This window comes from Primulina tabacum, chromosome 10, assembly GCF_025594145.1.
Source record: "Primulina tabacum isolate GXHZ01 chromosome 10, ASM2559414v2, whole genome shotgun sequence".
Taxonomy (NCBI): Eukaryota; Viridiplantae; Streptophyta; class Magnoliopsida; order Lamiales; family Gesneriaceae; genus Primulina; species Primulina tabacum.
In genome coordinates, this window is record NC_134559.1 from 9,836,979 (window position 1) to 9,853,934 (window position 16,956).

The 16,956-nt window shown below is 34.6% G+C and overlaps 1 protein-coding gene across 1 annotated transcript; it reads right to left on the reverse strand.

The window, feature by feature from the left end:
- Positions 1 to 602: 602 nt before the first annotated feature.
- On the reverse strand, positions 603 to 16,553 carry LOC142504775 (conserved oligomeric Golgi complex subunit 3-like). The gene is made up of 26 exons (XM_075617581.1): positions 16,447 to 16,553; positions 16,148 to 16,361; positions 15,672 to 15,755; positions 15,453 to 15,560; positions 13,924 to 13,968; positions 13,763 to 13,837; positions 13,541 to 13,636; positions 13,183 to 13,260; positions 11,664 to 11,749; positions 11,300 to 11,366; positions 11,109 to 11,171; positions 10,912 to 11,013; positions 10,655 to 10,759; positions 10,336 to 10,428; positions 8,783 to 8,871; positions 7,322 to 7,541; positions 5,194 to 5,280; positions 4,752 to 4,868; positions 4,639 to 4,671; positions 4,301 to 4,387; positions 4,160 to 4,222; positions 2,769 to 2,885; positions 2,119 to 2,211; positions 1,408 to 1,533; positions 1,172 to 1,272; positions 603 to 919 (listed from the first exon to the last, which is right to left on the reverse strand). Exons 2-26 carry the CDS (start codon positions 16,244 to 16,246, stop codon positions 790 to 792), a joined length of 2,364 nt encoding a protein of 787 aa, XP_075473696.1. The 5' UTR covers positions 16,247 to 16,361; positions 16,447 to 16,553; the 3' UTR covers positions 603 to 789.
- Positions 16,554 to 16,956: the final 403 nt, after the last annotated feature.

Below are 16,956 nucleotides of genomic sequence, written 5' to 3' on the forward strand. Positions count from 1 at the left end.
AATGAAATATAATTCCTGTTTTGCATGCAAATAATTTCTTTCAAAACTTTTCTCGATGGCATGGCGGTCCGATTTCTCCTTGCATTTTGACTTTTGCTTCTTTTGTGCTGTCAATCTAAAGCCTATTGGATGTACTTTGCGAAACACTTTCGTATTAATCCTAACCAGTTGCCTCGAGAATTTAAATGCATATCATCGACGACAACGTAGCAACCTTAAAAATGATAAAATAAAATAATAATAATAATAATAATAAGAGGTTTACAAAGTTTTTTTTATTTTTTTTTAAAAAAAAAGAGATTCACCCTCTGATACATGGGAGTTGCACAAATTCTCCAAGAGCTTGACACTTGCAAGTGATTTTAAAAGTAGCATATTACATGAAAAATCTTTGAATTCATGCATAGTTGGTTTAAGAATTTAAATTGATCCTCTAAATGGGGGACCAATGCATCAAAATTTACTCCTACTCTTTTACTCCTTATATTTCACTGTGTATACAACGCTTCAGATTCAATAGCCGATCGAACCTAGCATAGTTCTCGCCCTTGCTTGGAATGAGTTCATTAGTTTGAAAAAACTGTATTAGTATTCATGTCCAATTGGACCTAAAGACGATCTCGAAGCCCTTTGCATCTACAAATTCGCCATTTTAAGTCTACACACTAAATAATGAGTAAATCCTGTTTCGCAATTTCGTTAATCTACAAATTCAGGTGATACATTGGACAACTTGAAACATGGCCTAAAATGAATCGAAACATGGCATCTTAAAACCTTCCAACTGCGTCACAAGAGGCTATCAAGTTGAGATTGCAACTCTTGTACTGAAATCATATTCACTGTATGTATGTCATCGGTTGAATACTCCGATTTAAGTAGAGATTGCACTTGAACATGCGCCTCGATAATGTTGGTCCTGCACATTTAGTTGAATCTCGCATTAAAACACTTTTGATCAACAAGAGAGTTAATTTGTATTATGGAAAAAACAATGTAATCAATATCGCAAAAATTTGTATATTTTGTATTAGATTATTAGTCCCAAAAAAAACCATGTAATATAAAAAGGTTGAATAACTGCACGGAGCTGAAAATAGTCATCAGAGGATAGAAATCCAAACGAAAAACATCAGAATGGTAAAACGCGTCAAGGGAGAAGAAATCCTACTTTATTGGTCTGAAAAGTATTGCACGGGTTGAAGGATTCTGGAGATAAAGCTTCATTTTACTCATCACCCCTGGCAACTCTTGTTGGATAGCAGAACTCACCTTTTGCACATCCAAGTGTTAGTCAGTTATCAGAGGACCATATATTGACAAAGTAAGTATAATTCAACAGCCTTGAAATGTATAGAAATTACACCGAAATTACACCGATGAGGAAACACGAAATTCAAAGTATACCTTTTGAACAAGTTCAGAGACCTTTTCTGGAGTTGCGAAAGCTTGATCTTTAAGTGGCCTATTAATGGCAGACTCCACCTTCTGATTTTGACTGCCAGAGGATAATGCAACTTTAACAGCAGTAACCTTCACAGAAGAACAATTTGTTGTTAGATACTCTCTCCATATCCCATAAATAGTCGACCACACACTTTCCACTACTCTGGTCACAACCAAGCTGCATTACCAAATTTGCAGCCAACACACACGAATCGCTGCTGTGCTGTTGGGGTTTCATAGGGCACAATCCCAAACTTGTAGGCACTATTTCCCCCTAATAAATTTTATTCATCGCTTTAGTTAGATAACTGTAGCACATAGGCTAGCCATACCCCAGAACACGCCTTCCGCTGCCGCCTTTTAGAAATGAATATGTGAAAATTTTTGGGAAAACAAATATTTTGGTCCAATACCTTGTCCAATTTTTTGTTTTGGTCCACTATTTTCCAAAGTTTGGTTTCAGTGCACTATCTTTGATATTTTTTTGGCTTTCAATCGTATTTCGCAGGAAAATGCTAACGTGACATCAGAAATTGCTGATTTATCCGATACCACGTCAGCAATTTATGGACCAAATTTTTTTCCCCAATTCTTTTTTCTCCATGTTAGACTAATGTATAGAGACTTGCTAGCTACGTCAATTTATACATTACAAAATTGAATATATCAAACCTTGGTGACGAAAGATAACATGGGATCCACAACTAGCTTAGTGACTGACATAATGAACTCCTCACAAGTGGCTTTGAGGCTTTTCTCCAAATCCTGCACGTAAAGTGGGTATTACAAAAAAATAGAATGAATTAACAAAATAGAACTTCAGATCCTAATAACTGAGGGAAACATAAAAGAATTTGCACATGAGAAAATCAGAAGAAAATACTGAACAAATATCCAAAGTACAAACTCTGCACTAAACTAGTATTTGTATTGTAAAGGATGGGCAATGCTTGCAGTTTATGAACCTATGAAGTATAAATTTTCCAAATTATCAATTGACCTTTCTTTTTTTGATTACACACGTGAGAAGGGGAAATCGAACTTGGGGTGCCAGCTAATCTGGGCAGGGATGAGACTAAATGGGCTACAAGCCTGGTCTCATCAACTGACCTTTCTAAAGGCAGGAAATGATGATTATAATTATGATCACCCCCGATGATCCCTATTTCCTAATGGCAAAGATGTTTGGCATAAACAAAAACAAAAAATACAAAATACAAGGCAAACCGATTTTTAACTATAGGATACAAGTAAACACAAAATTCCTACGCTAAAACGAAAGGTTGAATGTAAAATAAATAAACATCAATTCCTCAAGGTACCTTCTTGGCATCAATTTGATTTTCCAAAACTCGTGGAGAAAGAGTTCTCGCCAATGAAGTGGACCTTGACCAATCAAATAGTGAAGCCTGACCTCTAAGAATCCGTCTCAAATGCTCCTGGTTCATGTAAAAATAAAGAAAATGATTATCATGGCCAACAATTAACAGATATGAAGCATCTCTGCAACGTGTATGTGCGAGGCTGCAAAGTCAGTCTATCAGATTGCATAATAAATGTCAACATCCACTTAAAATGGTTGTAACTTCCCCTAGATACCAGACAATGTCAAGATCAACAGAGTTAGCAGGAAAGAAGAAACTTCAAGGTTACCTTTATGGAATGGTTTGTGGAGTTATGGCATTTTAAAAGTTCATATGATAGAAGTTCACAGGAGAACCACCATGTGTTTGAAATAGCCAAACCAAGTACTTTGATGTAAGAAATTGCCATACAATATTTCTAGAAACTAAACACATTATATGGCTCATATATTCATCCTTTAAGCTCACAATATAAGCCATAGAATCACTCAAATTTTTATATGAAGACTCCTGCCAATTTTTCCATCAATTTATCTCAGATATGCTTAGTCAAGTAGTCACCAGATACCAAACTACACCGATGTGTAAAATTATCCAACTTCTCAATATACTACACATCACTTAAGGTTTGGCCTGATCATTGAGAGTGAGAAATATTTTAAAATTTATAAATTAGTTTGTAGGTTGAATATTTTTTAGGAATATTGTAGTAATTCTGAAAGACAATTCATAATGAAACTTGGGAAAATTGACTTAGGAAGTTGATAAAAACAAACAAATGATGGGCTTTAGAATGGAGAAATGTCAGCCCAAATGGCCAAACAATTAGAATGGAGAAAGGTCGGCACAAATGCCAAATAAATGGAGCCCAAGTTTCCGATAAGCCTTTGTTTTTATTCCAAAATTAAAAAGTATGATGCATTTCACCTTTTAGTTCTGAAGTTCGCTTAGTGAAACCATGCAAGAGGCTTTCTCATCACCCTTGAAAAATTAGTTTAATGGCAATGGTTCCCATCAAGATCGCAAGGATTGTTCCAGGGTCGCTCAGTCAATAACTCAGTGATTATGAATAAGAGCAAAAGTAAAACACCATTAAAGAAGGAATAAAATTGAATGTACTCTCTTGATCATGATATGCATCCAGGATAGTTATAGACCAATTATATCATAGAGGTCAATACGAGCAGTATCAGATACATTGTTCATATAAAAGCACCATTAGATACATGAAACAAAGCCCCAATTATCCTTTTTTTCACTGCACATAAGATTTAATCATGTGACTTTTTTTCTAAAACAATTTGAAACTTTTGAAGAAAAAACATTAGCTTTCAAGCAAAATCACTTACCAACAAATGAGAGAAATCAAGCTCCTTGTGGGTAACAGAAAATTCGATATCAAACGGTGCAATCTAGAAAATCAAGACTTGATCTGAGTAACAAAACAACAGTGATCAATGTAGTAATTAATAATTAAAGAAACATATTACCTGCTCTCTGAGAATAAGAAGATGCTTTATAAGGAACAGTTGTGCCTCCATTGCAGATGATCTTTTGGCAATTAGTTTGCTAGCTTTCTATAAAAATAAATGACTAACTATTACCAGCCAAAAACTAAATGAATTGGAAGTGTGAGTACCAGCATGGAACATAACACAACAATTAGCTTAGATCAAGATCAAGCATTTCAGAGATAAGAAGTGAGTTCAAATATCTGGAACTGGAAATGAAAACTTGCTCAAGAATTTTCATATTTAGGAGATGAGTGATTTTTTTTAACATGCCCAATCCTCAAATAACAAATAAACAAGAACATTTATGCACTCACCTGGATGGATGCAGAGCAAACTTCAACGGCTTCCTGATAAAAAGAAAGAAAGAAGTGAGTGTACAGGAATATTCATCTCTGTCCAGGGGAAAGATAGCCAAGTTTTAGAATACCTGTGCCAAACCAGTAAAAACTGCTGATTCTAGGCAGCGATACAGCTTGGACAAACAGGATATAGTTCTCTCGAGTGGAGGGTACCATGTTCTGGAAACATCTAGGTTTTGATCACTCTGCAGTAGTACATGTGAGGAAAATATAATAATGCTTGAATTTGAGTTGGAACGATAATTATATAAGAAATATAGCAGTGCATCGTCACATCCCGCATGTACAGAAAAGGAACTAAAAGTTTATCTCCTGGTCAATTTATGTATCAAAATGAAATAGCATAGCAATCCCATACCGGACAACTCAAACTACTCTCAACATATTAAAACAAGAGATAATTGGAAGCGGCACTAAATCCAACACTGAATACTAATTATAAGGAGAAAAAGTAAATCTAAACAAGATTAAAACATTTTCATGCGTGCTGTGAAAAACAAGAGGACTTACCGATGATGTTTCCAACTTTGTCTCAGTTGATTGCTCCAGCTTAGCGGGGTAGTTTAGATCTTCATCTGTAGGAGGATAATTCGCAATCTAGAGGAAAAACAGATGTACCAGTAAGTCAGAACAAAATTTGGTAGTTTTCGAGAATGCTATGAGATAATTGCAACTCAATCATCAACACCAGAAATCGTGATGATTGCGGAACAGGTGGAAGAAGAAATATACATTGAGGTGTTACGTCCAACACCAAGTCCCAACTGTTTTAATCATTTACTTTCACAACACATTAAAGCCATATTCAAAACACATATCAGTCAGGTGTCAGACGAGTTTTAGTGTGTGACACATGTTAGATGCTGCATGTAGCCGTTTCCACGATATTAGCATGCTCTTGCTGATATCATTGTTAACTGTTTCTTGATTTAGATGATAAAAAAAGTTGTTATCGTGTTTCCAACATATTTACTCAAGTGTGAAATTGTTAGCTCAAGATGAAAGATGAAACTCGAATTTAGCCAAACTGAAAATATGGTAATCTGCAATGTTTCGATGATATCTCACAGATCGATTATACAAATGACCAGTAGCCAAAACAACTAAACATAAAACTTAATTTGGGACAAGTCATATTTCACGTTAGTTGGACTAAATCGAATATTATCTAGGCAAACTGATGGCAGTAAGGCTAATCAGTTTGGATGATCAACAAGGATCAGTTGGGTATAAGCAGTTGCAGTATTTTAGTCAGCATGATCAGCTCGGTTATCCAAATGTAATGATTCAGTATGTGTTACGAAGCTAAGACGATGATCTACAAATCATATTTACAAGTCGAAGTCTGAATCGAAGTGTAAGATAATGACACATAAAGATGAAGATACGAGTTCTGCGCAAAGCTGATTTCAGCAGACCTCATCACTTTGCTTTAGTCTAGCTGGCGAGCCCAACTGATAGTGGACCTCAAAATCAGTTAGGCCCGAGAAAAGTGGCCACCAAGGTGGAAATGACTGCTTCAATGTCAGAAACAGTACAGAAACTTTCCACACAATCATATTCTTGTGTCTAACGTATATATCATTCTTGGAGCCTATAAATATAATATCTTGAAGAGCATATACAAGCATGGGAAGGGATTTAAAGCACGAGCAGCCTATATAAAGAAATTAGCTAAAATAAGAGCAAGCCCAAGTGTAATGATACATTTGAGAGATACACACTGTAATGGATTAAATCCTCACACATAATAACTCACACATATACATGAGAGTTGAGCTTCAATGTTTAGACGAGTGGGTCTTCACACAAAGACACTAAAGATTGTGATTGTAGCCTTGGAAAACATTATACGGATTGTGAGGTTGCGGCCTACAATCGAGAGTATGCTAGGAGTTTCAATTAGGCAAGAAATAAGTCCTAAGTTGAAATGAGTTTGTACAAGGAGTTGTATAAATCAAAGTCTTCTAGTGGATCCTTCCCAAGGGTAAGAAGGGGTGACGTAGAAGTTGTTAATCTCCGAACATCCATAAACAAATTCGTGCATATTTACTTATTGCGATTATTTACTTGCTACTTTTTTTAAGATGCTTCAATATTTCAAATACCAAAATATTGCATATCATTGTTTGATACAAGCTTCATCCGAAAACGTTTCTAAACATTCAACTGACATATCTTTTAAATATTTTACCAAAATATTTTATCGATTTCTACGAAGAATTATTTTGAGTATTTTCCGCTTGGTTTGAAAACCAAACTCGATTTAATTTATCGATTTTAATATTTCAAAAACTAAGCTATTATAGCTCAATGATTATTCCTCAACCCATCATATCATTAACCAAAAGGCATACTCTCGAATAATTCATGATAATAAATCAAACTTTATTTTCATAACAAATTTAACAATCACCAAGATGCTTCTGGATGAAGCTAGATAAAAGTTCCTCAACCTAAGATGCTTATGGATTTGAGCTAGATAACAGTTCCTCAACTTTAAAATCCATCACTCAAAAAACATAGTAAAAACCATAATAGTAGTGTATGTAACAAGTAACAACAAATATTATAATAATTGTTGAAGAAGGCATCCCAACAGAAAATGCTAACAATTAATGTGGGATGGAACGGTCACCTCATCGCGAATGTAGGTGCGAGCACGAAAAGTTAACCGTTCGTGAACATCTGCCAAGATCCTCTCCAACGTTGGACGTAATCCCACTAACGACTCACCTCGTCGGCTAAGCTGTTCCCCAATGACTTCAACTTTCAGGATATCAACAAGTTCACAGAGTATGTCAAAATTTGCTTCATGAATGAGTTTAGGGCGCAAGGTGTCATATAAGTAAGTACACCTGCCATAAAATGGGTAAAATGAAGGCCATTGCAATGAAAATGAAGCTGAGGAACTAGTGTGATTAGATATTTAGAAGCGAATTTTACAAAGTTTCCTTAACCTGCAGCATCTGGGATAGTGAAAACACAAGATTTCTAATGCAAAATCAAACATTAGAACAAAGACAGCTATTTGATGTTAAATTTCTCGATATGAATAAAAAACTAGTCAAATTTTTTTTGCATATTGAACTTAAATCTTCTGCTGCTGGCGAATGAAAATACATTTTCAAAGGAGAAGGGACATCAACTTTGGCCTCCAAAAACATGCGAGCAATAGAACGGAGTTTTTAATATGCAGATACAGAAGAAAAAACTAGACAAAAAGGCTCTTTGCTATGTTATTTGTACTTATGTGGATGGGATGAGATAGAGAAAAGAAGACCATGCTTTCTCCTCAACTTTGTCACATAGAAAATAATATCCAAAGAGATCATGAACAAATTATAGTTGGCTATATTAAAGGCATAAATAGTTTGGTTTAAAACCGATGAATTGCATACCTTCCAGCACATGCTTAGACAATTTTATAAAGTATCCACACACGGATATAAAATTTCTACCTAGATAAGACTTTAATCAATTTATGGAACATTACTATTACCCAACAAAGACCTGGAGGAAGCTACGGAACTATTTTGGAGTTCTTTCAACAAATAACTTCCATTTTTTGCTTATATAATATAATAAATGAAGAAGATCTCAAGTCTGGATTTTCAACTTTCTGAATAGAAGATCCTGCAGGCAATGCACATTTAATTCACTCTCCCCACTACCCCCACCTTCTGCATGACTAATCTTAATTTGGTATCATATGGAATATTTATATGCAATTTTTTCACCATATTTTTCAAAGTTATCCCAAATGCTCTTCAAGCTTCCCATCTCCAATGAGGATAACAAGCAGAAGGCTTCTGAACCAAGTATATCGAATTGGTTATTGTTGATATGACGAAGTTGAGGCATTGAATCCAACCTTTTGTCATAAGAGACATTCTACTCTCCCTAACAAGCAGCATGAATGACGACACTTTATTCAATCAGACCAAAACTTATGAGTACAAGCCCATGCACTAAGGCAGAGAATATTTTCTGGATCTTTTTAGTACAAAAAAGACTCTTTACTGTAACTTATGGACCATCAAAAGTGGAAGATAAACAGGTTCATTGGTGCATAAATTATTAGGTTCTAAAGGCTCACAGTGGATCAATTAGAGGAGCCAAACTAGAAACATCCTCTGCAGATGAGGGGAAGAAATGGTCAAAGAGTTGATGCTCAAGCTGACACACCTGGAAAACAAAAATTTGATGATCAAACTGACACAACAGCAATTCAGTCATCTATATAATATATGTTCGGTAATCTCATATTCAGCGACAAGAAAAAAACAGGTATACACAAATTCATTAAACATGAAACATATTATCCACAATCATATTTTTTCATTCCTGTGAAATATAATGGCGGCAAAACATAATAGTTGTTTATCTGTCATGCAAAATAAATAAGCATTAAACTACTACTTGATAGAATCATCATATCTAAAGCTTAACACCCACGGGAGAAAAATGGAGTCATCTTCTACATTGGATCCCGCTATCCACGGGATGAGTTGGTCGTTGTCAGGTTGTTATCTACAACGAATTTTGCCAACATTCAATCATAGAACAACTGGTCCATCTCCAAATGGCATATATCAAACATATGCCACACTCCCAATAAATGAAATGCAAAAAATCATATAACAACGGGTCTATCTCCGAATTGCATTTATTAAACAAATGCCACACTCCCAATAAATGAAATGCAAGCTAAGTTTGATGTAGCTAAATGTCCAAGCAATGTTGCTAAAAGCATTTTACAGAAAAAGTTCAGTTAAGTGATGCAAGTTGCACAAGATTCTAGTGCACATAAAAAACATCATTAACAAGCTTGGGCATTCAAAAAGAAACAAGGACCAATATAAAAAAAACAGCAAAGAAAAGAAAAAGAAACGAGGACCTCAAGTAAGGAAAGAAAAATCATGATTGACGAGAATAATAGATAGCAAAATAAAATGAAAATTTAAAATATATTTTTATGTTTTCAAAGACACAACAGTACACGTATTTGTCATTTTCCGGAGTTGGTCTGAAACTATTATGCATTTTCTATCGTAGAAATTTCCAGTTTTTTTCATATGAATATGTTTATGTAAGTTACAGATAACAATTATTTAACAAATGCCAAAATTTTGGAAAAATGGTAAAACGATGCCATCAATCCCAGTAATACTTTGACTATCTGATTTGAGCCTTTCAAATGAAACTGAAATGCAATGGCGATTTTTTTCCCACATAAAATCAATTCAATCAAGCATGTCTGATTTTACAACCAACCAAGCTAACCCCACAACTTGATGACCATGAGTTGGGAGAGAGAAACACGAGAACTTCTGAGTTTTGATAGTCGTGAAAATTGTTATGGACGTCAAACTCTATGCCACAAGTCCATGGTACACTTACCAAAGTGCTTGATATGCTTCATTATCTAATTGTACATAATTTTCGTAACACATAAATAATAAGTCGCTGGAATAACAAGAGCAGGAGTATAACACTGATAGATGCTTGTGCTTTGAGAAATAAAAAGGTTCTGACACCACAAGAATAAAGATAACTTAGTTTTTCCTATTTTAGACCAACCTTCCCCTTCCAACTTTAACTAAACTTAGAACATAATCATAAACCAACGAAAAAATTATATCAAGCAACCTGCATTAAGTATGCACATCCAGATCTAGTCAATGAAGGCAAGGCTTCTCTCTTGGCAAATTCAGAAATACGTTGCTGTACTATGCCTTTCACCTAGAAAAGGTAAAGTCGAAAGGAAATAAGAGCAGAATAAAATTAGATATTACAGGTACAGTTGAAAAAAACAAAAGGATTATCAATTTGAGGCGACATGTAAACAGCATTGAAGAAAGGAATTCACTCTGTAAGTGAGAGTGGGTGGGTTTACTTTTTCTTTTCCCACTCATTTTATTTTTCTTCTGGTGCCAAGGGGTGGGATTGAGGAGGCAGATTTACTCACCAACAGAAGCCTCTGTTCACAGTAAAGTTTGTGGCATTCCGTGAGTATCTGGACATATTCCTTTCTGAGTTTTCTGCTTTCAATTTCCTCCAACACTGGCTTGAGCTGCAAAATGTAACCTTTTCAGAATAATCAACTCAATAAACAGTAATTGCATGCACCATAGTCTCAATTTTTCAGTTAATCCTCTCCCATGTTAAGTTTTATTCAGGCAGCAGATTGGAGTCATAACAACCAAGAAGGGTGGAAACTATCACCTCATTTGCTGCTGCCTTGAACCGGACATAAATAACAGATGCTTCTACACCCTCCGAAACTGTTGCTTTGTTGCCAGCATTGCTTCGAATTGCTGCCTGTACCTAGAGAGTGGAACCAAAAAATTTGATAGATGTAACTATTTTTCTGTCAACAAACACAAAAATCAATGTATACAACAAAAGCGAAGCAGATATACCTGAGATGAGGTATTCTGGAGAACAGAGAGAACTCGAGAACGAATCATTCCTAAAGCTCGAGACTGTCACATGATTAAAAATACAGTCATATATAAGCTTAGCTAGGTAAGAAATAAATCTACAAACTGAAAAATAAAATTATTGTCATCAAGACTGCCTTAAATAAACAGCCACCAAAGAGCATAAATACCTGAAGTTGTCTGAACTTGACCAAGTACACATTGCACTCCGCGTACTGTGGGTTACTCTCAACATATCTACACCCAATAAAAAAACATTTGTAATATTATAATCACAAATTTCTTGAAAATGTCGGTCAAGTGATAAAATCACCAAGATGATAATGTCTGGGCATGGCTAGAATCCCGCAGTTCATGCATTAATTAACATTTTCAGAATCATGAGATGAATAATATCCATACAAGATAAGTACCACATAGTATACAAGTTATTGTCTTGTTGAAACTCAAGAGGCATCCTAATTGCATATGATATACTAGTAACCTCATGTTTCAGTGAATTCATTCAAGATGGCTGTGTATGACATCACTTACGAAATGCACTCGTCAAGCCTTTTGAGCAAAGGGAGGAAATTTTCATGCGTCACATTCATGCTTGGAGAATAAAAGCTAGTGGCAACCTGCAAATAGGTCATATAGACAATCATGAAAATATTACAAAAACACATATTCCAAATTTATAGACTCAAGGAACCTAACTTGTGTAGGCAAGCCAACTTTATCTTAATTTTCATGTATTTTCTCATTAATACGTGTCAAGATTTTAAAATGTATTTTACAACAAGTTTCATATGACGTACGAGTCATTTTTTACCAAAAGTGAAGGATTCTTTGTTCAGATCAGCTTGTATAAAGCCATAAAAAATTCATAATTAATGTTGTGTACAACATATATATGTGAGTGGAAAAATGAAATGTTAGATTATATAAAGGATCATTCATTTACTATGTTTCATTATTTTGGTTAAATTTTAGCAAGCAGGAAACATATGGATGGATGGAGGGCTTGCGTGTTCTCAAATTTTTACATGTTACTCTTACTAAAACTTCATGCAGGCAAGCAAGTAAGAAATTTAGCAAATTTTTTGTGTGCAAAATGAGTCACTTTTAACCTCTTGATCAGTGTTCTAAAATTCGGCCTAGGCAGCGCAGGTCGACCGTACAGCAAAATTGCTAGTACGCTAGCTTAGGCAACATTTAGGTTTTTTTAAAAAAAAAAATTTGAGCTTTTAATTTAATTAAAAAAATGAAAGGTGTTTTTTTTATAGACCGTAAATCAAAGTCCAACAAGAAAAGCGATTCGTGGCTTGCCCTAACACGCCAAATTCCATCTTTGTCTGCAATCTAGAGTTAGACCTTCATGAGGATGATTTTGCATCCGAGAAGAAGAAAATGATTATCACCATGACGATATTGAGTTTGTGTCCGATGCCGAACAAGTTGTTGAAAATTATGGAGAAGAAGTTCGATAAATTTGTCATATTCTATTAGTTGTGTAATTTTGAAGGCATTTTAAATTGAGCTAATTGTGTTGGAGTTATAGTATGTGATTTCCTACATTAATACCGAGGAATCTGCCTAGCGGCGCCTAGTCCCTTGCCTAGGCACTGGTCTCGCGACTGTCTAGCGCGTAGCGAATTTTTGAACCATGCTCTAGATAGATATCAAGATAGGATGATACCGGGTTTTGTTAAATTACAGATTTGAATGTCAATTGTCCAAAAAAAAAAACCATATAGTAGAGGGATTATGTAAAATTCAAGAATAAAATAATAATACTAAACCCGCTGGGCTGTATACGCATCACTTTAGCATCACGTTGTAAAGAACTTTCATCAAAGATTTTGATATTTAGCACAAAATTTGATATACTTCTAAATTTAAAAGACAAATAAGTAACAAGTATAAAAATCATAGTCATATGTAAAAAAATTAAACTTGAAGTACAATTTGGAATGTGGTGATAAGTTCCATAGAAGATCTCTAGAACGATTGCTTATCTAGATGATAAATTAGTAAAGTGATTTTTCAAGTAATTTTAATCAAACCTTACATTCTCCAGTTCATCGAAGTAGTTGAGCTTAACACGCAGTGATTCAGCAAATTCTATTAACTTTTGCTTCTCCATTAACTGCAACAAGAAAAACAAATGAACCAGGTGAGGAAATTTACTGCATTATAAAGTCTTAACCTAATATTACCTAAGTTTCTAATTTGTAAATCTTGATTTTTTATCGATGGCAAATCTTGGTTTTTAATAGACGGATTTATGATGACTACAAACATAGAAGAGCACAAATGAACCTACTTCGTTTTTGATCGAATTTTAAGAAGCAAAGAAATTTTTATCAGCGGTACTTTTGCCTAAAATTTGAAGTACACTACCATACACCATTGGAACTATAATATACCAGTCGATCACATGCATCATGCAGAGTCTTCGTTTTTGTTGCTACTGCCTGGTGCTGCAGCTGGAGTTCATTAAACAACTCAAGGGTTTCATCCACCTGGAGCAAATCTGCTCGGCATTAGCTAAATTGATAATGAGGCAGGTAACTGAATTTGGACAAAATTCAGATGGATATTCAACAATATCCGAACAAGACAACAATAAGCGAAGAGTAATATCTTGCCTGAAGGAGTATGCTATCACATGTTTGTATTCGCTCAGTTAATGTCCGCACATAATGCTGATATTTCTCCTCTGTCTGGAACAAGAAAAATAAGGAAAAGCACACAATAATTTAAAATAATAGCCACCCAAACAAAGTCAACACTGAGATATAAAACTAACCTCGGATTTCATGGCTGCTTCGAGATCAGCAAACCATTTGTAGAACTGTAAAAAAGAAAATGTGTGCATATTATAAGAGTAAAACCACTGTAATTTCTAGATATGTCCAAACTGTGAAGAACCGCAAAGTCACATTAAAACCATATTAAATTATCCACAAATAGCTATTTAGCTAGCCGCAATTACAAGACTACGCAATTCTCAAAGCTTATTAACTGGAATTTATGTATATATAGTTTCACAGATTAGTAAATTTTTCATAGAATACTCCTGCCTTGCCATTTATTTTGCAATCAAGATTACTCATCGATGCTATCTCCTAGATGTTAGCATTAAACAAAATTACTTAATATGTTAACCCAGATCTTGCCAACCAGTAACATCCAAACATGACTACGTGATACTTCGACTCAATTTACCACTCAGTAACATTCAAACATGACCTGAAAAAGTGAATTCCAAAGCTGAAATTCAGCGAATAAATATTTCATTATCTGGGAAGTTTTATTTTGACGATTGACCAGAAACAGAAAGAATGTAATGTTATGAAGGTTTTAAAAACGAAATTTTGCTTAACATGAGAAATAAAGGGAAATGGATATAAATGGTATAGGGAAGAACATAAGAAACATAGATAAAAAAAAAAAAAAACTAACAGAAAAAAATAATTCAACATATGGAGACTGAGAAATTCAAGTTTTGAGGTATGAGTCCAATTTATTGAACAGCACAATCACAATTTCTTCAGCAGGTATAGAAGAAACTATGTTCTCAGCAACATAATTTTCATGTGAAAAAATTGCATGGCTTTTGTTGCCTCATTTGTCACAACTTCAAATGTCTATCACTCGCTGTTGTGGGAGTAATGATATGTTCAATTTCAGATCAACATAAAATATAGTAGGTGACAGAATGATTTTGAACAATATTTCTACAATAATCTTCCATGGAAGTCGTGCATTCAAATCATGCGATCAATCTCTTATTTCAGGGTTATGGCCACGTGCATTTAATATTTCACATGGTCATGCAAGGTCAGTAGCCACATGCTTTAGATATGAATACAAAGTAAAGGAACAAACTAAGATGATAGAATTTTTTAAAGAAACAACCAAGATAACATGCAGATTTATCTAATCTAAGATGCAAGGAAAGTTCACAAGTACAAATAAGATTTTTATGCCACAAAAATTGCTCAAGAAGGATAACAAACTTTCACTGATATGCATCAACATAAAACACATTTTTTCACGAAAGTAAACAAGACAGAAATGCAGTCTTTCATAACCTTCAACAGTCATTTCCATAAATTTATCTTGAGGCAATATGACAAACATTTTCAAAATTCAATATAAGATGAATAGATCAAAACTCTTGAGAAGTGAAAGAGTACCACCATACAAGTCTCTTCATAATATCTGTACTTCTTAAATCATCCCTTCCTCTATGCCATATCATCCATCAATCAATTTAACAAATGCAAAATTTATTTGGCAAACATCACCACAAGCCACGGTTAGTGAATTCACCTCATTTGTATTCACTAGGACAGTCTTGATGTCCCCTGAATCTTCTGCAGCATTGTGCTTTGCTGAAATAGATAGACCGTTTTCCTGACTAGCCACTTGCTCTTGTGCCTTGTTATAAAAAATAAATGGGGAAAAAAATTAAAAGAATGCCAATTCTCAGGTTAATAAGGCAGCAAAAAGCAATATCATGGCTCAAACTTAAAATGGAAGAAGGCCAACCAAATTGGGGGGGAAAGGGCGTTCAGCAACTGCATGGGAGAGCGCGACAATTGCTGCCTGCTGTTGCTCCGTCAATGGAGCATTCTGCAAAAACAAAAGTTAGCAATGATGTTAGAAACCATATAAATATGCATCCCCACTAAACAAAACTAGAAAGTTTCCAATGAGAAATTAAGGTCAGTAATACAATTAGTCCGACAGCAATAAAATTCTTGATTATGAAACTAAACAAGAGCAGTCCAGTGCAATTGATTCCAAAAGGCCAAACAGAAACCTTTTTGTTTGTTATACTTCTAAATTAGCAATTTAAGATCAAATTATTACCAAATGACTGAGCATCAGTTATAACCAGAAATGCCAAGGATAAGTGCCAGATCTATCAAACATAAAAATAGCTTAGAAAACATTAATCTAGTTAGCCCACGAAATTGATCGCAGCAATCGAATAGTAGATGAAAAATATAAAAGTTAAGAACCTGTTCCCAGGTGGAGGCGAAATTGTAGCCCTTAGAAATCGCGCCAGACTTCGGCACGCCGCTTTTCCCCGATCCCGTCGAAGCCGTAGTCGTCGCCATTCCTCCTTTCACTATTCAAATGAAATTCGATTCAAATAACCGGAAATTGATAAAAAGTGCTCCGTCTGAATCCCGACCTCGGAAGCTGTAATAGCTCAGATTCCGATCAGAAATGCTGAGGGATCTCATCAACCGATGAATTAGTTAGAATCAGTTAGCAGCGGAAGCCATTTTCTGTATATATAAATCAAAAGTAAAACCTGAAAATTTCTTGTTTGAAAGAAAAACCCGAATTTTCATACGGAATTAGTACTAAGCTCAGTTAGTATTTCTCACGTCTGACTTCTCCAAATTTATTTTTCTAAATGGTATCTCATTTTATATATAGTGATAGATACACAAATGTAGAACAATTAAATTTCAATCCATACATATATATAATTCTCTCAAATATGGGATAAACTTATAAATGAATATTGAAATTCTATATTATATCTAAAATTTAGGCGGTTGATTATTGAATATTGAAATTCGATGTTGTATCTAGGGATATATCGAGTCGAGCCGAGCCGAACTCTTGAATGTTTGAGCTTGGTTCGTTTATAATCGAGCTGAGCTCGAGCTTTATTTAACGAATATATGCATGGCTCACGATCTTATTCAAGCCTTTATCGAGCCTAAACAAGCTTAAAAAATATGAATCATACGTTTAAATTTTCATTAAATTAATTAAAAAGTAAATTAAATATATTATTTTTATTAAAATTTGT

Excerpts from the sequence above, each read along its gene's own strand:
- LOC142504775 (XM_075617581.1), bottom strand. The coding sequence starts at position 16,246 with ATGGCGACGACTACGGCTTCGACGGGATCGGGGAAAAGCGGCGTGCCG. Across the intron at positions 13,637-13,762 it reads GTGATAGCATACTCCTTCAG|GTGGATGAAACCCTTGAGTT; the intron begins GCAAGATATTAC and ends GATTTGCTCCAG. Across the intron at positions 11,367-11,663 it reads AGGCTTGACGAGTGCATTTC|ATATGTTGAGAGTAACCCAC; the intron begins GTAAGTGATGTC and ends TATTGGGTGTAG.